The sequence below is a fragment of the Toxotes jaculatrix genome, chromosome 17, assembly GCF_017976425.1.
Source record: "Toxotes jaculatrix isolate fToxJac2 chromosome 17, fToxJac2.pri, whole genome shotgun sequence".
Classification (NCBI taxonomy): Eukaryota; Metazoa; Chordata; class Actinopteri; family Toxotidae; genus Toxotes; species Toxotes jaculatrix.
The window spans coordinates 21,844,312-21,865,068 of NC_054410.1; the positions used below are offsets into that span (position 1 = coordinate 21,844,312).

The following is a 20,757-nucleotide window of genomic DNA, read 5'->3' on the forward strand; positions in this document are numbered from 1 at the left end:
GGAGCACCCTCCCCTTGTGTTGCCACCATGTCCTGGTGGACCTCCTTGGACAACAAGCCCTTGAGACCAAGGTATCAGAAGACTACAAATGAAAAATTGAGACATGCAAATCGACAAATGGGCAATACAAACTGTATTTCAGATGGAAATCTAACTTCTTTGCATTTCACTTAATGGCCTTATTTTGAATCACCCTTACAATTTACTGAAATAACATTACCAGGAAAAGTAACTGCATGTTAATTAACGGATATTATTCAGCTCAAGTCAGTATAACACCTATAAACACCCATTTATATCATTCCACACGCTTTTGTGCCACTTGCATGGTTTATATTCGCCGTGCGCAGTCGTGCGCACACCTCATTATCAGGAAATGAGCGCATCCCTACCGACGGACCTCTCCGCCTCAGTGGGCTGTTTATCCCTCAGTGTGCTGTGCTAGAGCGCTGCTCCCAGTACAGTTCGCTCTCAGGTTGGTCTTTGGCTGAGCTGCGGGGACTCTCAGGCGGAGGAGTTGACAGAATGGATGGACAGTAACCGCACTCGTCTCTTTCTCTCTCTCTCTTTGGGAAACTACTCTCATTTTTTTTTGTTCACCTCCACCGTGTCCAGACGCAGTCCAGTCTCTCTTGGCAACCCCGGGGATACCTGTCGCGTTTCAGGTAGGCAGTATTTCTCACTGAACACTTAATTGGACACATCTCGCAAATACAAAAGCTGTGGAGAAAGCTCATTGCTCATTGGCAGCTGGTCTACAGAGTTTCACATTAAACCTCAGAGACTAAACCTGTGTAGTGTCACGTCTTTCTGGAGACGGATATCTGTGAGGGGTCCATTTAATTGCCACAGCTGTAATGTGCTTTGTGCCGCTCTTCCGTCTACTTAAGCGCTCTGAAAGCGTTTTCCGTCTTGTTTCCAGGCATCAGCAATGATAGGACGATGGAGCTCACATTCAATGTCTGTACTGGTCTCTCTGATCGTACTGTGGCAGACACGGTAAGTTTTAAATCATTATATTTTCTGTACAGATTAACAGATAAAACAGTGCCGCTCTGACGGCGCGCTGACCAGGCGCACACAGACAGCGTACAGGTCTCCGGCTTTCCTCCGTTACAAGGCTGTTCAACGGGATGCTGTGTTAAGCAGCTGCAGTAGGCTGAAAACTAGCCGACTACCGACATTGATGAACCGCGGAAGATGTCAATTTTATAATAGCGCAACCTTTTTTAACGTTTGCTCTTTGCTCTCAGCACGTCGAAAGCGCAACGCCAGACCTCGTAGAGAAATGTAACAATTAAAGGATTATTAGTATTTCAGAAAAATATCCCATGTAGTTCATTATTATTTGTAGTACCTTAAGCTTTGATGTGACGTTCCGTTAAATTCGGCTCCTTCAACAATACAACAAGCATCAATTCATTTACATAAATCTCAACTTTAAGAAGTGACTCCTTGTTACCACCCAGGCACTTTGACAGAAAAAAAGACAGTGGGAGTAACAGGCGAACGGTCTCTCAAAGTTAAACTCCTAGCATCAAATTGGACCCCATTAATCTATATACGGATAAATTAGATTTATTACAGAGCATGTTCCCTAATGTTAGTGTGAAAATGTCTAAATGAAAACTGTGCAGTTTGTCAAACTGAAAACACGCCTCACATGGAAATTCGTTGCCCCTGTTATTTAATTCTCTATAAAAAGAGTAAAAGGGAAGGGAGTTCATACTGGCAACATTTTTTTGTCATATTATTTCCTCTGATGATTCTCTGCCTCAGTGCACCACAATCCTTTATTATTCATATTTTAAGCATCACATAGTTTCTTGAGTAGGAGTAAACATTAGTGATATTCCTTATATGAAGCAGACTGTCTGTACCAAGCTGCCCTATCAGCAAATAAAATGTAACTGTGTTCATTATGCTGTCACATCATATCTTTAAACACAAACACTAAGGCTGCTTCATAACAATTAAAACATATTTCATCAGACATCTTGGTCATCAGAGCTTCATCTGTGTCCCTTTTTAATACAGTTTCAAAATATGTAAAGCAATTATTTTAGATTTATTCACCCATTAACTGTTTAAGTCCACTGGGATGGTGATGATGCATTGTGTGATAAGAAATGACAGAGAATCCATGAATCCACTCAGTACCCTGTCAGACTTGGGTCCAAGGATTGGTATCAGTTGCTATGAATTGTGGATCCATGAAGACATCTAGTATGTCAACACATGTCCATTGTACAAATATTGCTTTGCACTCTGTGTGAGTGTCTGGACTCCACTGAATGAAACTTTGGTGAAAGATCTCTTCCCTGATGTTCTGCCTTGTTCCTCTGTTCCTCTCTACTCACTTTTTCGTTTCTTTCTGATTCTGGCAGTGTTCTGTGGTTGAAGCAGCGGTCACTGAGGGAGATCCTGCTCATTTACGCGTTGACAGTGGGAACCTAGAGTCGAAATCCTTGCGTTGTGCTTGCTCTTGAATTTCCACACGTGTCCTCTCTGCTCAAATTTCTCTCAGGTTCATGACCCATGAACTAAATCATAATCATGCATATAGCTGGTGGGGGTTACCTCAATTTCTTTAAACATGTCCTCCTTCTTTCATTCTGCTGACACTATCCTCTCCTCCGGTCTCCTCGGGCTCTAACATCTGTCTCTCTCCTCCGGCCTCCTACGGCCTCTAGCCTTCATTCCAGGCTATCGTCTAATCCTCTCCTTTCTATCTCCTCTCAGAATTAAATCACCCTCGCCGCATTAAGAATGCTTTTATTTATTTTGGGGGATTCTGTCCTATCTCCTGTTTTCATATGGGCCCACGCTTAATGAAGAAGCTTCACATTGAGGGAGTCTAAACGCCAAAAACTCTCTGTGTTGCTTACTCCAATAAATTTTGTGATTCACTTCCATTTGATCTCTCCTTTTTTGAAATGTGATCATAATGGCGTATTAACACACTTATATTTTGTTGTTTTAATGCATGAATAAGAGTTTTTGGTAGTTTTTGGTTGGAAAAGTGATGTGGAATGGAAACAGTCTGCACATCAGCAGCACTAAGACTTAATGGGAGAGACATTTTTAGATTGTGTCCTCTGATGGTGGATTTAGTTGCACTGACAACTTTGAAAAGTCACCATTTATTTATTTAATTGTGTTTATTATTGTAACCATGGTGACAAAGGTCTTCTAAGCTTAAGTTTTTGTACCTAAACCTGACCAACCATAAGCTTAACTATTTGTTTATTATTGTAACCATGATGACTAAGGCCCAGTCCGTATTGAAGCCCTGAAAGGCATGTTTTGGAGTTTGTAATACTCATTTTGTCCACAAGAGGCTGTGGGGGAAAAAAAATCACGAGCCAAAGTCATAAAGTTATTTTTTAGTCAAGGAAAAACCCAGTTGGCTGCCACATCGGTGGACCAGTGGACCATCAAAAAATCCATAAAGTGTTCACTGTCTCTGTCTGTCTCTTTAACAGCGCTCTCTGTGTTCCTGTCGTTCAGGGTGGTGCACGTGACAGCGTGCAGCTCCTACACGTGGGAGAAGTTTGCCTTCAAGGCTTTCTGAAGGGTTTAAAGGTTTAAAGTGAAAATGAAGAAAAAAAAAACAGAAAAAAAATAATTCACTATAAATACTTCCACAGCTTAGACGGTAACTGACGTGATTTAAAATGTAGCAGTCTTTACAGATTCTGTCCTAAAATACACAAGATGCTGCACAAATTTACCGTCACAGGATTGTGTGTTGCTTACAGTAAACACTGTAATTCTACCTAGTTTCTTAAAGGTTGTTCAGCATGAACATGCTTTAGCCTTGTGCTGCAGGTTTTCACTTTCAGTTCAGAGTATTTTGACTTACAAGAAATTCAGTGTCACAACATTATTTTTCAGATTTAGTATGAAATAATGTGGGATAAAATGGATTTAATACTGTAGGTGGAGATTACCGAGATGTGTCATCACCCACACTTCTTGCTAGTACTTAAGTCTAATTTTGTGGCGGATGGAGAGTTCTTTCCTTTTTCCTTTATCTCTGTCCACAATCACACATTTGTCTTTTATTCAGGTCAAAAGCAGATTCCAATTCAACACGGAACGTCAAAGACATTACAACCTTCACCAAGATCCTGGACAGTCTGCTGGACGGGTATGACAACAGACTGAGACCTGGCCTGGGAGGTAAGACACACACATACTTGTGTAGATGCACCAGTAAAGTGGTTAACAAGAGTCAGATTTAAAAAATCACGATCACGGTTACGATCAAAGCAAAAGAGACTGAGATATCTTGACTTTTTTTCCCTAGTAAAAAAAACGATCCTACATTTATCACAATGCAGTTTAATTCAGTCTTTCACTCCACCCACATCTGTCGAACACCACATCTGCAGACCTGCAGCTTGTAAGTCAAGCTTTCTGTTCTAAATTTCTAAAGTTCTAAGCCAGGGGTGTCCAAACTGTTCCACAAATGGCCATGTGGCTGCAGGTTTTTGTTCCAACCAATGAAGAGCACACAGTTCGACCAATCAGCTGTCTGAAGACTGAGATCAGTTGATTAAATGAGTCAAGTCTGGTGTGCTGGTGGTTGATTGGAACAAAAACATGCAGCCACACCGGCCCTTTGTGGAACAGTTTGGACACCTCTGTTCTAAGCTGACATAACCCTGATGACGTCTCTGTGGCATCATCAGGGTCAAGCACTAAACTTAGCACTGAATGGAAAAAAAAAAAAAAACAAGACAAAAAAAAAACAGCAAAGTTGAGTGAAATTAATTTGTGATTCACAACAATATCTCTGTTACAAAGAGAAACTGAGCAACAAATTGATGAAGGAATTGTTAAGTTTGCATCACCAGCAAATACTGTAACAATAGGAGCAGATTAGAAAGCAGGATAGGGTCTTACTAAAGTGAAATAAACGAACAGGAATTAGAAATAAAGGCCTGTGTGTAATATAAGGTGAATTTACAAATATCCACTCAGTGGCCAGTTTGTTAGGTACACCTGTATGGTCTAATGCAGTCTGATCCAACAGCTCAGCCATGAAGTCTACTGTCACACCTATAATGTCCAGTTTTGTTGACATTGTTACAGAGGTATTCTGCCTCCCTCCTTGTATGTAAATGTAAAGGACAAAATATGAGAATCACCTCACTATATAATGTGATCCGCTACAACACCACCTTTAACCATAACCTCACTACTAAACCTATAACATTAGATTGGACAGGTATACCTACTAAACTGACCATCAAGTGTATATATATATATATAAAGAGAAGGAGTAGGAAAACTTCCACATCAGCCTGTGCCTTGTTAAACAAATACACCAGTTCTGGGTTGTCATAAACTGAAAACCTGTTTCAAAACCTGAGTGTAACTGGGGTCAGTGAAGCCCATTCTCGATTCTTTGACTTCTTGCAGGGCAGGAAGCGAATGGTTAAAATTCTTTCCAAGCGACTTAGAGTTGCCATTACGGCTCCACAGAACTGCTGCCTTTCTACTCTGCTTTATTCCTTGTATACAAATGATTGTGCTACTCACGATGACTCAGTTAAAATATTAAAATCTGCTGATGACACCACAGGGGTTGGGCTGGTATCAACATCAGATGAATCAGCACAGAGGAGGGAGGTGTCCAGTCTCATTAGTTGTAGCAGTGATCATAACCCCCAGCTTGACACTGGGAGAACTGAAGAGGCGATGACAGATTTTGGGAGAGGTAAAGGTGGGAATCCGCCTCATGAAATTGCTGAGGAGCCACATGAACATGAAAGAGTTTCCATTTTTTTGGCACTATAATGTCTGCACACCTTAAATGGAAAAGCAACGTTCATTCGTTTTTAAAGCTGGTTCATCAGAACGTTCGCACATAGAGGAAGGCTGGTCCAGTTTTACACAACTTTCTCTATCACAGTTTGGTTTTGTAGTGTGAACACTACTGAATCCGAAGCATTCAGGAAAATATTTAAGATTGCAGCTAAAATTTCTGACCACTCTCTCTGATCACTCTCTTCAGTTTATAAAGGTCAGCTACACCAAAGAGCTTTGAACATTGTTAGAGATGATTCTCTTCCAACAGGGAGGAGGTTCAGACAGTTCTGTCTTAAATCTGAGCAGGCTAGAAGTTCCTTCCCCAAGGTTATTAGACTCTTGAATGGTAAACCTCCTGCACTTAAAGGCATATTTTGCAATTAGTTGGTTGTCTTTGTAATTTTTAATTTAAAATATTTAGGTTATTCAACCTCTGAACTTCCTGAACTCAAGGTATTTTATAGTTTAGCTTGTTTTTGTACTTTGTGTGTTTTACAACCTTCTTATGTAAATGGCTTTAATCATTGGTGTGTTGTGTTTAGTGTCACTGGCCGTCCACTGTGAGCAAACTGTTTTGTTGTATTGGCAATAAAGGTTGCGTGGTCTTTGCTTTCAGATTGTCAAACTGAAAATCATGATGGCAGGTCGGGCAAACGTTATCATATCTCATTTGACATGAACGAATGACCGAAATGAAGGTGAGAAATAACCTGTGCAGCTGCAGAGGCGTGCTTCATTTTTATACCTACAACCTTGATGAAACTGTAACAAGTTTTGAGAATTCCAGAGGCAGAGAGCTGCGCCTTCATCTAAACACTTCATATAGGTCACTGATGGTTTGGCACAGTCAGGTGCGTCTTTGTGAGGCCAGGGACTTTTGGAATTGCTACAGAACGGTGATGGGGAAGGCTCTTCTCTCCCTTGGGCGCATGTTTCTGTTAGAGTTCAGGCAATGTGGATCAGTGAAAGATTGATGCTGTTGTTAAATCACATTCTTTATATTTACTTTAAGTGTCCTTCATGGCCCTGAAGTATCCAGTTTCCTTTGGGCCTTTACTGATTTGAAGGTCCTCTATAACAGTGTTGTGATTGTTGTTGGACCAATCTCATTCACTTAGATTTATCATACTAAGTTACAGTTTGTTTTTTATAAATAATAATAATAATAATAATAATAATGTGTGCAATGAGCCAGTACACTTTTACTGAGTGCACCTTGAAGCTTCCATAGATGCAGTTTCTATGTCATTTGCTTGCTTTAAGATGAGCCCATTCACAATGGTTGGTAGATAGTGGTATAGCAGTGACTGGGATGCTGCTGTGGTTGAGCTGGTTGGGCTTGGCTAGTGTCCTAGATGGACCCGACTTCAAAGCTTGATGCCTTGGCAAAAAAAAAAAAAAAAAACATGAAGGAGACTGTTGGAGGTCACTAGAGAAATTTTCATTTTATTCATGGTGCATGGGGGACAGTAGTAGCCTCTCTGTTCCCACAGCTTTGACAACAGCAGGGTTTATTCTTACTTCTGTCTGAGGATCCCTTCAGTGTTTCACTGCTAATGTAATATGGTGAATTACTACTGCACAGAAGTGTTCTTTAATAACTGTTCATCACACACCATTCACTGCACTGATGCTCACTTTAAAGTGTCCAAATGTCAGAATGAATCTTATACTCGCAAAAGTCCTTTTGCAGCTGCATTTTATAACAGGTCCAACCCAAAAGACCTATTATAATACACTCTGAACAAAGGAATAAAATGAAGCTGCTGTGGTTCCCTGAATGTGTTTATTTGTGCTGAGAAACTACACATCAGAGTATCATAGGCTCACAATAAGAGCTGAACTTTAATAAGGCACTGTAGCATTAACTATAATGGGGTTACTATGTGTCATGTAACTGATGTTACATGACATGCTATTTATTATTATAATATATTATATATTATTATAAATGTTATTTATTTATTTATTTATACCGTAGGAGCTAGTTTAACACCTATTAGCCGTCCAGGATCAGGGTTTGTCAGTACACTGAGACGTCACTGTTGGGTGTGGTTACAGAGGAGGCATCTGACACCCAAACACACCAGTCACTGATGCTGGATGTGGTGGTGTGATACAGTTAATTACAGATTGTTCTTATGTACAGTCAATAACTCTATAAACGTAAGTGTATGATTTTTGACATGCAGTTAAACTTTGTTGTTCAACTGTCAGTTGCTCTGTGGAAGGCTGCAGTTTAGTGATCGGTGAAACTGTGGGCCATGACATTGTAAAGTCCACATCGAGAATGAGTCGTTATTTTTCTGGGCAGTTTTGATAAAGTCATTGTAGCTGTTGGAGCAAGGTGTGATTCAGGTTCAGGTGTTAATCCGGCCACTAGCTATGACACATTGCAGAGACAACTAGTGAGAAACGGACAACTAATGTCTCCAGTTAAACTGATCTCTCTGGGCTGTTAATCTTCATACCTAAAACATGTTGTTTCCTTCAGAAGGCAGGTCTCTGATGCTGAAGAACAAAAGCGAGGAGTTTAATGTGAGGTTGAAGTTCGGAGCAGCTGATTTTGACCATGTTGTTATTGCATCTTCGGAGGAAATGAAATGTTTTGGCTGTGGAATGGAGGGTCACCACATCCGTTCCTGATTACATTGTCAGTCTTCCAGTAAAGTGAAGAAAGTTTGTCTTCGGAGTGAGTGTCTGCAGCCAGATGAAGGGTGAAGGTGAGGAGGAGAGCGATGTGGAGTCTCTACCCTCCTCGCGGACGTGGGCTCAGAAAAAGAGTGACTACTCTTTAATGAGTAGGAGAAATCCCTGCAGGACACTGAGAAAGCCAGAAATGTTAAAGTTGAGAACATGTCCCCTGATTTACAGCTCCTCTTGGCTCCAGTGAAAACCTTTCTGAGAAGTCCTGGTGTTTTGAGGGAAAAAAGCTTTCACTGACCAGGAAACTCATCATCTAATAAAGTAAGTTCAAAAGGTAAAAAAGCAGTTAGGGGACACTGAAGAAGTCTGGTAGCTATTCCAGTTTTTTTTTTTTTTTTTTGCTTTTTTTTCTTTACTACAGGACACACACAAATAGGCAGTTTGAACTTAAATGGAGCTAGGGATGGTGGGAAAAGGGCTTCTCTTTGCACAAGAGACACACAGTACTGCTGATAATGAGGATGACTGGAGAAAAGAAAATAATGGACTGGTGAAACCTTTTTAAGCCAGAAAACCATCAACATTTGTGGGGCTGGAATTTTATGCCTCAGTCTGAAGAAGTCATTAAAGGCTGTCAGTTAAAATTAAGAGCAGAGAATGAAAATGTAGAAACAGTTTTTTTTTTATTAAACTTTATGCTCCAGTAGTAGGAGGGAAGAGCTCAGTCTATCCAGATGTTTTTGAAGCGACTGAGAAATGTAACAGTAATAATATTTATTTATTGGTGGAGTTTAACTGTACTGACGATGGCAGGTTAGACAGGAACCATGCAGAGCCTCAAGCTGCTTCTCACGCTCATCTGCTTCATGTCACTGAGGCTGATGAGTTGTGTGACATGTGGAGAGGATTTCAAAATAAACAGAGACAGTACACCTGGATGCATGTCAAAGATAACTAACTGGCTTGATCCCTTGCATTGTTTGAAACATCATTTTAATGGATTTTTTTTCTTATTACTCACTTCTGTCTATTATAAAATGTGTAAAATGGCATTTTAACATGGCTTTACTGGAAGATAAAACCTTTTTTTTGGGACAAACCACCAAAGTATGAAATCTGATTTTATGTGTGCTGACTAACCCTGCTGCAATCTGTAAGTGTGCTGTCAGTTTTTACAGTAACCTGTTTAAATGTGAGAATAGAGGGGAGCAGGTAGTGTTTCAGGGCTTTTACACTGGTAAAAGGTTGAACAGCAGAGTAATGTAGTGCTGGAAGCAGGACATGCAGAGTGAGAAAGCTCCTGGAATAGATGGTCTACCTGTTGACAAGCCTTTGTGGTCTGTGGTTTTGGGGGGGTTCTGCTGGCAGTACTAAGTGATAGTCCTGCTGGAGGGCGTCAGTCGCTGAGCTGCAGGAGGGTGTTCCTTTCCTTACCACCTAAAAGGGTGACCTGAAAAGGTGATGGAACAAGTGATTCCTTGTGACCAGACCTAGCGTGTGCCTGGCCACTTGATTTCTGATAACATTATTTGTGATTTGAGACCTTTTATCTGTAAGCTGTGTGGCCTCTAAGCTGGTATCAATTGATAAGGAAAAGGCTTTTGATCACATTACTTGAGCCATTGAGTGCCTTTTGGTTTTGGTCCTGGTTTTATTAACATAGGGTATAGTTGCATTGTGATGTTCAGAGTGTGCTGAAGATTAATGGTAGGTTGAGTGCTCCTTTTCAGGTCCAGTGGGGATCTTAAAAGGCAAGGCAGTGCCCTCTCTGGCATATTATATTCTCCAGCAATTGAGCCTTTGCTGCACTGACCCAGATCTGACCTTCGTGGTCTGACTGTTTCAGGTTGTAATCCACCTATGCAGATGATTTAGTCATTTTAGTGAACATCAGTAGAATAGTGACATGTTGGTAAAAGATGTCCAAGATCCAGGCTCTTCCTGTTGACATCTTCTGGGACAGACTGCACCAGAAGCCTCAGAATGTGCTGTATCTGCCCGAGGGATGAAGGAGGACAGGGCCTGATCCACCTGAGCAGCGGGGGGGATAACTTCCATTTCCAGCTCCTTCAAAGTGTGGAAACTGATGGCTTTCACCATGTTGAGTCAGCTAGGTGGACAGGGACTGAACAGACCTTTGTTTTGGATGGACTTAAAGCAGCTTGACATCAGGGAGCTTCCAGAATTCTATTGTGGACCGTCTAAGGAGTAGGACTTGTTGAAAAAAGAGGGTAAAGCTCATTGTACTGGCTGCTTCAGGAACCAGTCAGATATGGGACTGGTTTCTGTGCTGTTTATCAGGTGGGGCTGACTCTGCTTGTTTGCGTGCATCTAATGTGATAACATGCGTTTTAGTCAAGTGTTGTGACTCTGCTGACATGATGCTCTGGAACAAATTCGAGCAGCTTGACACAGTCTCTCCCTGAGCTCAGAGCCTGATGTACACAATTAGATGAACACGTTAAAAACCTTCAGCATTCATGTTAAAGTAAATGCTAGCAGATGAGGAGGATGGGGAGGTGGAAGTAATTACATTTCTGAAAGCAGGCACCAGAGTAGCATTGAGGAAACACAGCTCAGACTTGATGTATACAGACTGGATGAACACCATATGTATATATGGACAACCTTCAGTGAGAGAAAGGTAATGCATATACATGATTGAATGGTATAGGGACTATCTGTCTACCGCTTGCTAACATGTTTACCATATTAACTTTATAATGTGATAATATGACATTGTTGTGTTCACATCTTGCTTACTCGGCCCCCCCAAAAAAATCAGTTAATGCAAATTTAGCTGGCTCTTTTTTGTTCCGCAACTTTGCGAGTAGTTTGCATTTCCGGACTCATTGCACACCTGCTTTAACAAATCCTAATGCTGCTTCTCAGACACCAACTCCAGGCTTGGAGACTAGAAATTAATATCAGAAAGCCTATGTTACAAACTGAAGGTATGGAGGTTTAAAGACATGGGTGTTTATTAGTCTTGGAGGGCTGAATGAAAATGGAAAATGTGGGACAAAGTGTTTTTGAATCCTAGCTCACATTAGGCACTAAATGTCACGGTATCTCGGCCTCTTCTACTTACATGTTGACCATTCTTTTATTAATCTGTCTCTTACAAGTCAAAACAACTTACTTTTGTCATGTACTATTTGCTGTGTATGATTTTCAGTAACAAATGCCGTTCCTTGACTTTACAGACCGAGTAACGGAAGTGAAGACTGACATCTACGTGACCAGTTTTGGTCCGGTGTCTGACACAGATATGGTAAGTCGCACTTACATGACCTCATGGTGCGTCACCTTCTCGTGACCCAGGACAAAACACACACAAAGGCTTCAGTTTTTTGAAAGCCTCAACTGCACTCTTTCAAATTCACACTCAAGTACAAAAACATCTTTATATGTGGATCTTTGTCTGCACACAATGTGTTAAATAGCTAAGTGATTACAGTATTGGCTGTGGGTGGGTGATCAGTTACTCAGCTGATGACATTGTCCTTGCTTGTGGTTCACCCTGGCAGTTGGGCAAGAATGATTTAGGCTGAATACGTCCTTAAAATAATTCTTTGTTTTTTCATTATAATATCTCCCACCGCTGCTGAGTGCTGACACACAGGACTCTCTGCTTTGGGTGTCCATGGAGAATATCACACCATCAGTGGTCACCCGGTTCACTGGAGTTCAAGGTTTTTTACCAGAAGGATAAACTAACGTTCGAGCTTATGGTTATAGAAGGTTCTCTCTGAGCTTCCATATTCTTTATCTTAGGAACCTGAGCAGTCATTCTCTGTAGCAAGGCTGGTATCTTTAATACTGGCTTTTGCTCTCTCTGAGACACTGTTGGCTTGTTAGGCACTGCTGGCAGTGTTTGGACAGTTCTGTTTACAGGTCTCAACCAGTAGCCTACTGCTGATTCATCATCTGAGCCTGATGTGTCACCACTCGAAGACTGGTTGTCTGCTCTCAACTGAGACTTTCTTTGATGTGATGATTTTGACAGTTTTGTGGGCTGTGGCTTTGACTGTTGGGGTTCAACTGGCAAAGCACTATCAGTAGCATGTTATGGTGCAAGAGTCTTGCCAATAGGCTCTTCCTAGGTAGATGACATACTCAGGATTGTCTGAAACCTCCTTCACTATATCCTTTTTTTCCTAGTAGGATCTAAGTTTCTTTGCCTTACCTCTTTCCACTAGATCCTAACTAGGATTCTGTCCCCTGGCTGGAGAACCATTCCCTGACCTTTTGGTCAGGATAAGAAGCGTCCCACCCAAGCCTCATCTTTTCTTTAGGCCCTTAAACTTCACTCCAATGTGTCATTTACAGCATCTTGGGACAACTCCTCTGTGCATGCCTCAACATAGATGTCAATATGGAAGACTTTCCCTGGCCTGTATGTGATGTTGAAGTGAAAATTAGCCAATCAGTAAGCTGAGTGGGACAGCTGCATTCATTTTGTCTGTGCTCCAGGCAAAAGTTAGTGGCCTATTGTCTGTGTAAATGGTAAATTGTGGAACATAATAAAGATAGTCTCTGAATTCCTCATACATTTCCCATTTCAGAGTGAGGAACTCGAACTTTCCACTGTGTAAGTTATAGTTCCCCTTTGCTGGTGTCAAGGTTCGCGACCCATTCCCAGTGACTCTTAGCGTGTCATCTTAGTGCTGCATAACATCTCTCACCTCTTGGGGGGGGACATTTCACTCCATTGCAGGGCTTGGTGAACTCAACATCTCCTCCACACTCCATTGGAATGCTGCTGGAGTGCATTAGACTAGAAAGAACAACCTTCATGGTTATTTTGATTAGTTAAGAGGTAGTTTTGAGTATGGTCTCCCTGTTCCAGCACAGACTGGTTGTCCTTGTTTTATACTGGACCCCAGGTCTTGGTGATCTGGTCGAGCTCTTTTGCAGACAGGGTGGGCATACAACTTCTAATGTCCCAGAGTAGACTCTTCCTCTCACAGCCAGCGATCATAGCTCTTTCCCTTTCCTGAAGCTGGGTCACTGAGTTCAGGTAAGTCACAGTCTCGGTGTCAGTCTCTAGTGTTGGTCCCAGATGTCATTCTGTGTTGTATGTGCCGCAGACCAGATGGTGGTACCAATCCAGGCCGAGCCCCCAGGGTCCAAAGTGTGGTGACTCTCAAGTCAATCATAGTTTTACTGTAAAACAGTTTTAAAGGTTACCTTGTACATACCTCATGTCAAAGGTTAATGTTCACAGTGATCTCACATATTTTAATATCTAATTTGCACACTAACTTAAACATAAACAGAGGAACTCTTGCAATTTAAGCTAAATACTGGAGAAAATAGCCTAAAACACATGAAACACTGTACATTTACAGTAGCTCTAATGGGAAACAAGAACAGTCCCAGATAGCAGTAGACTCAAGGGCGGAAGGGAAGGGAAGATCTGTATTGTCTCACTTATTTCAGCCATGTGAACCCGATATGGCCCACACACAGGCAGCACACTGTCAAACAGAAGACTCACAGCTAACACCAGATGTATTTGCACCTTGTTGTCCACAAAGAGAGAAAACAAGCAGCACATCTCTGAGAACATGAGCATGGTAAGTACGGTGTCAAAGTATACTTTATAGCCAGTAAAATCATACTCTCCGTACATGCTGTAGTTTATTGCTTTGTTTGCTGTTAATTAACAGAAATGTTTTTTGATTGTGGCAAGCTAAGTTAGCTCATGTTACAGCAGATTAACTAATGTAGATCTGAGTTAAAATTTGGACGGGATTTATTTCTGTCTTTCTGTCTGTTGTGATTTATTCCAGTCCTCAGCGCATAAGTATGTAATTTTTCACCCTTCTCCAGTAATGTTTTCAGATGTAAGGCTAATGTTGCCTATTTTTTTCAGCCAAATGGAATTTAATGAAATAACAATAACAACAACAACAATAATAATAATAATGATAATAATAATAACCACAACAGAAACAGTAGAACACTTTGGTGCAGTCTCTAAGCAGCGACAGTTTAATCTGAACAAACTACACAAAGGCCAAACACCAGGTTTTTGTCCAGGACTCAGCCTAAAGAAGTCTGCCTCTAAGCTGCCATGATCCTTGATAAAATGTCAGGGTTGCCTCACTGGGCCTGTTCACATGTAATTACACACATCCAGCAGATAATATCTTCCAGACAGAGACCTGTCAGCACTGCTTGTCCTGTTGCTATTGGAAACCCACCCACTCCAACCAGGAGAGTTATGACAGGGCAAGGGTCAGACTTTATTATTAAAAACGTGATCTGATCACCCACTGCCATCCAGCTCAGAGATGAAGCAGACTGATGTATCACATATTAAACATATTAATGATCATTATCTTATATTGGCTGCCTGCTGGGAGCTACGTTCTGAAATGATTCTCAATGCAGCATTTTGTCTGAGCACATACTGTAGTCCTGCATGTGGAAATGTGATTGTAATAATGTTACAATCCTAAAGGCATAAATAAAAGGGTTATTATTATTATTAATTCTATTATTAAGAACCAGAATGTACCGTGCACAGCTAAAGGATAGATGGATATGATAAGATGTGACATTGTGTCTGCAAAGCTTGCAGATCATCTGATTCCTTCCTTCATATCTTCCATCCACCTTGGGAATTCTGCTGTTACTCCCCCTGAAGTGATAAACAGCCGTCTGTAAATTTGGTTTTCATCCAATAGGCACTTTCCAATTGAAAGCTTATGTTTTAATGCTATGAAAAGATCACACACTGACAACTCAGTAAACCATAGGCATTTAGCACGTGTGTCACCTGTGAGACCCACGGTGACATACATACACCAGAGTTAACACAGGTTAAGCAAACAGTCAAACATTATGTGACCGGGTTTTTATTTAGCACAGGCTGTGTTTTCAAACTTTGTGGTATACATTTTGTGATATGATCTTCAAGTATAGGTTGGTATGGGTGGCTTATGGTGGTATGGGTGTTCCTTCTCTCCATAGTGGAATGGTGTAGCGATAATATGTTTGCATGGGATTTGTGGTTCTACACCTGATGTCACCCGTGTATATCACCACCACAACAGCAGACACCTAGAGAAATGCACCCCACGGTGTTTACATTAATTGATTTACTTTGTAATATAGAGTGACAGTGGGAGAGTTCTCCATGTCTCATTACTGAAAATGAGAGTACAGCTACTAGAGGCAGTGGTGATGTCTTTTGTTACTGAAAAGCAGCAGATTGCAGAGAGTTTTTTATTATTCTTGAATTTCCAAGTTGTGCACTCACAGGTCGTGTGGTTTCTACCTGGTGTCTCTGTAGCTGCCATAGCCCTGACATGTAGATGCAAGTTCAAGGTGTAGCTACAGTGGCTACATGTGTGGTCTCCATGGTAGGGCTGCACCAAGATTTTCCCAGTCAATTCCTATCACTAAACTCTTATAGCAGCCCCAGGTCTTACATGTCTTGATGTCTTGTTTGATGTTCATCATCCAGTTAAACAAATCTTAGTCATTTTGGTCACAGCTCAGTAATAAAATCCTGAGACACCATGGATCAAAATGGCATTGCATATGGTATTGTATTGAAACGTTTTTTTTTTCCATCTCTATTAATATGGACTTGAAAAAAACCCAACAGTTTTTTTTAATATAGTTAAAACCATGGGTTAGCCATGGAGAAAGAGATTTGTTTATTTTATTTTATTTTGTTTTTAACAATATTAAAATGGTCCCAGTTAACTGTCGATATCCATTGTGCTGACAGGGACACCCCTCACTGAACTGCTGCAGCTCATGCAAATATACATAACATGTCACAGGCACACAAACACACTGCTTCCTGCCTTAAAAGCTTTGCTCGGTTTTTCCATCACAATCCCAGCCACCAACCCCCCTCCCACCTGGCTCTTCTCAAATATTTAAGTGGCATAGAAGCAAGGGGCAGAGGGGTGGAAGTGGTCGTGATCGAGACAGCACCTTCTAAAGAAAGAAAAAAAGAGAGATGGCCTCATGTTTAATTCATGGCCACGTCTCCATCAAACTTGCAGCAGATAATTTCACTCCACCACTGTGTCTGTCTTTTCTCTGCCTTTGATAGCTCAGCTCTGATACATACACACATCCCCCACACAAGAACACACACGCACAAACGCATGCCGCCTTTTCTTGATAGATTGGACAGCCCCCCTGCTGCTGCTCTGCCTCGTTGTTTGTGAAGGTTTCTCATTGCTGGATTATAATGTCCTGTCTGTGCTTCTCACACAAATGTTGTGAAAGCAAAAACACATTGAGATGCTTCAAGAACATGTTCATTTTGTAGGCTGAATCCTCAGTTCTGATCTTAAATGAAACTGGTGTGTGGTCCGTCGAACTCATATTAAATAGCAGTCTTTGTTGACCACCGCATATACATCTGCTCAGAGAAACCAAAAGGGTGAAATTTATATTTCATATTTTTTGGGTTCATGATATCGCCCCCTAGTTAAATTTGACAGAATACCGTTTTCAGACAGCCAATCAAACCATGCATTAACATCAGCATTCTGCCAGAGACAGAGTCGACAGCCACACTGAGCCAAACAGCAGCCCTGCTACACGACACAAAAGCCACAGAATCTGTGGGTACAGTCAGGTGCTGGTGTTACTTTTCAATACCATACTGACAATACCCGTATGCAGGGTTATAGAAATACCAGGTCCAGAAACTGAGCTTGCTGGAGGTGTTCAGGGATATTGAACTACAAGCAGTCCACTAGTAAACTTCTCTAGCTATCTGTATCATACTTTGACAGATTCAGCTGCCTGTCTGGTTTGTTGACATAGTCAAAGAACCACCACCCTTCACTCCACCCACCACCACAGCCAAAATGATGATGGTGATCAGATGAGAAAGAGTTATTTTTAGGCAATTGTTTCACGACTTTTGTTTATATACACCTCAGAAAAAATACAAAGGTCCGAACCTCTGTGGCCTCGATAGTGGGTACGGCCATGCCCACCAGCTGCTATCACTCAAACAGCTACATGCCCCTCCATCTGCTGTCACTCTAACACAGACACCCCTCCAGCCAGCTGAGATGACCAGAAAGGCTTGATTGACAGAATGCTGCTGAGATGGTCGTTCTTCTGGCAGGTTCTTCCATCTCTGGAGAAGACAGAGGTTCTTGGTCACCTCCCTGACCAAGGTAGCTCAGTTTGGCTGGATGGCCAGTTCTCCAGACTTCTTCCATTTCCCAGTTATCGTCGGTTTGAAAACCTCCATTGTAACCATCCAGCCAAGTCCCTTAGGTTGTATGGGTTCAGTGCAGCTGCAATGAGTTTGCCTTGTAAAAGTAAGAACTCAATACTATTCTCATTCAGTTATTTAGGCCGCTTGCTCAGCAAAGCGGCCTAAATAGCGCAAGAATTTAACCAGGGACCATTTGGGCCCTCTAGCGATACCATCACACTCACCAGCAGGTAAACCTGCAGTGAATGACTCTGAAATCCTTGTGACTCACCAGTTTTGATGTTTTGATGCTGCCACTACACTCTTAGCTGGTGAGGCTGACTGTACTGCAATTGTAGGGCATGCGCTGTAGCAGTGTAAGGCTCTGGATGATGACAGCAAGACTGAGCGATCATTAGAGCTTCAGGCAGTTCCAGATGCTCAAGGAGAGCAAGATATTTATCCCACTCAGCTGAACATAAGGGTTCAGAAGATTATCCGGCGCCAGTTTCAAGCTGGTCCATACAAATCTATGGTTTCTGAAGTTCCAACAATACATAATCCAAAATTGATAATACTACATAAATACTAATCAAACAGCAGGATTGAATTGCAATTAATAACTAACTCAAAATATTATAACAGACAAAACTGAAATGCACATAAATGCAGATAATCATAGCATACCTGCTTTCAGAAACACATGGCAGGGAGGGCCAGGGAGAGTGGCTTGAAGCACTCCTCTCTGAAACTGGCCACCAAGCAGAGGGATGATTGGGTTCAGTTCTGTCCACCAGGGACCGCCATTTAGACAGCATGAGAGAATTCACAGCAGTGATGTAAATCATGGCTGACACTTGCCTCAGGGAACAGCTGGATCTGAGACTTACAGGTCTGAACCTGGCCAGGTGTCACACTTTGCCAAGCTGAGATCAACCTCAATCTAAGGCTGAGGACACAACAGGACAGCAATGATATGCCTGATTAGAAAACACAATGTATCAGTCATGTATGATTTCACAGAATTTAGTCTCACAGACGTTATTAATAAAGGTATTACTCAGTGTAACAGAGATGAGCCTGCTCAGTTTTTTGGATAGGGATCAAAGTGTAGGTCACACGTAGGTAAAAACCAAATATGGCTGCCATGTGTCATTTGTGAGTAGGAATTAAAGGAAGTGATCCAACTTTGGTTGTAAATACTTGTCACTGTAATTACTTTCTACTGAAGAACTAGCCCCCATATAAGCCAGAGTAATGTTGCTGTAACATTTTTCAAATGTCATCTTTAAATACTATTAGCACTGCTAATGAATTCTCCTGCACTGTACAGGGATGGAGAACTACCCCTATAACCTGGAAAAATGACAGTAACCTTTTTACATTTACATTCACTTATTATAACTAATAACAAAGGTTTAGTGTTAAGGGTTCATTATGTTTCAAATGAATTGGTCGGTGATGCCTGATTCATGGTAAATTCCATGACGGCTCACTGGTATGGCTTAGTGAAACCCATTAATCATTAAATTGATTAGTTACACATGTGCTTTAACCACACATGGGTGTTTGGATGCTTTAAACACTATTGTCTCTCTCTTTCTTTCTCAGGAGTATACTGTAGATGTCTTCTTCCGTCAGAGCTGGAAGGATGAGCGACTGAAGTTCCACGGACCAATGAACATTCTGCCTCTCAACAACCTGATGGCCAGTAAGATCTGGACCCCTGACACCTTCTTCCACAACGGCAAGAAATCCGTGGCCCACAACATGACCATGCCCAACAAGCTGCTGAGGATCATGGAGGATGGAACCTTGCTCTACACTATGAGGTATCTCAGTTTATCAGTTTTTCAAGAGATAATATACATGATTCTGGCGTGATTGTTGGTGCCAGATCGGCAAAGATGTCTCTTCCGCTGGTCTCCTGAGATTTTCAGTCCCTAGAGTTTAACCTCAAGGCACCATACCTGGGACATTATTGTCCTCTGTTTACACACTGGCACTACATTTGCATTTATCCAAAATCCACCTGGAGGTCTTTCAGTTTACTTATTTGTATTGATTCATAATAGAAGTTACTTCAGGGCATTTCGTTATTTAGAACGAGTCTTTATCAGTAGCTGTCGTGTCATCAGCCTCTGTGTTAATAAAGTTGCCATTTCTCTTCCTTACTCTTGTGTTGCTGTACAGATGACAGTAGCAGTCAGTTTCAGCAAGGTCAGATCCTTCAGACACAGGCACTAACATTTTGTGCTCTGTACCTTGATTCAAGCCTATGATCTGACCTCCAGCTAACATATCTGTTGAGATAATCGAGTTCTGTTCCAACTTATACATTACAGAGGTGCCCTTTCCTGGACTTTCAAGCAGAATTTACCTTTATGCTCAAAAATCAATAGAGCACAGTAAGCTTGTTACCTCACATTTTATGAGCATTTCTCAAGACCTCTCAGCTGTATCAAACTGTCATCTCATGATCATGACTTAATAATCTCATTATCTCGAGACAGAAATCAGTGGTCAGAGCAGTAACATAATGTGCAGGCTCGCCGTTCTTGCTCTGTTCCCTGCTGGGAAACCTGGTGCTCTCAAGAATCATTATGACATGATTTATTTCTCAGAACAATGTCTGACGTCTCAGATCGTCTTAAAATTCAGTCATTATCAGGGAAGACTAAAAAGTGTTTAAAAATGAACAGCATTCATTATGTTAAGATAGTGAGATAATTATGATGTATTGAAAACAGGTCTTTTTTCTGTCTATGTTTTCTGTCAGGCTAACAGTTCAAGCTGAGTGTCCCATGCACCTAGAAGACTTCCCCATGGACTCCCACTCATGTCCTCTCAAGTTTGGCAGCTGTAAGTGTCAGCAGACTCACATCCTCCACGCTTTACACACCAGCTCTCTACTTCCAACCACAGCCTAAACCATGTCACAACACAGACTCAAGTAAAATGCTGCTTGTAGCTTATTTATTTGTTTATTGCTGAAATTTTGTTGTGTCCCCACCAAATTTCAGTCAGATCACTTCCCAGACCATCAAAGGTACAAAATTTACAAAGGCAGATACCAGGGCAGGGAATCATGTCAACAA

At 41.4% G+C, this 20,757-nt stretch overlaps 1 protein-coding gene across 1 annotated transcript in view; it reads left to right on the forward strand.

Moving 5' to 3' along the window:
- The first annotated feature begins 931 nt into the window (after window positions 1-931).
- gabra2a (gamma-aminobutyric acid type A receptor subunit alpha2a) overlaps window positions 932-20,757 on the forward strand; it is a 34,506-nt gene continuing 14,680 nt past the window's right edge. The window contains exons 1-5 of the mRNA XM_041060539.1: window positions 932-999; window positions 4,073-4,185; window positions 11,673-11,740; window positions 19,271-19,491; window positions 20,439-20,521. Coding sequence (XP_040916473.1) covers window positions 932-999; window positions 4,073-4,185; window positions 11,673-11,740; window positions 19,271-19,491; window positions 20,439-20,521 — 553 coding nt within the window. The remainder of the gene's footprint in view (window positions 1,000-4,072; window positions 4,186-11,672; window positions 11,741-19,270; window positions 19,492-20,438; window positions 20,522-20,757) is intronic.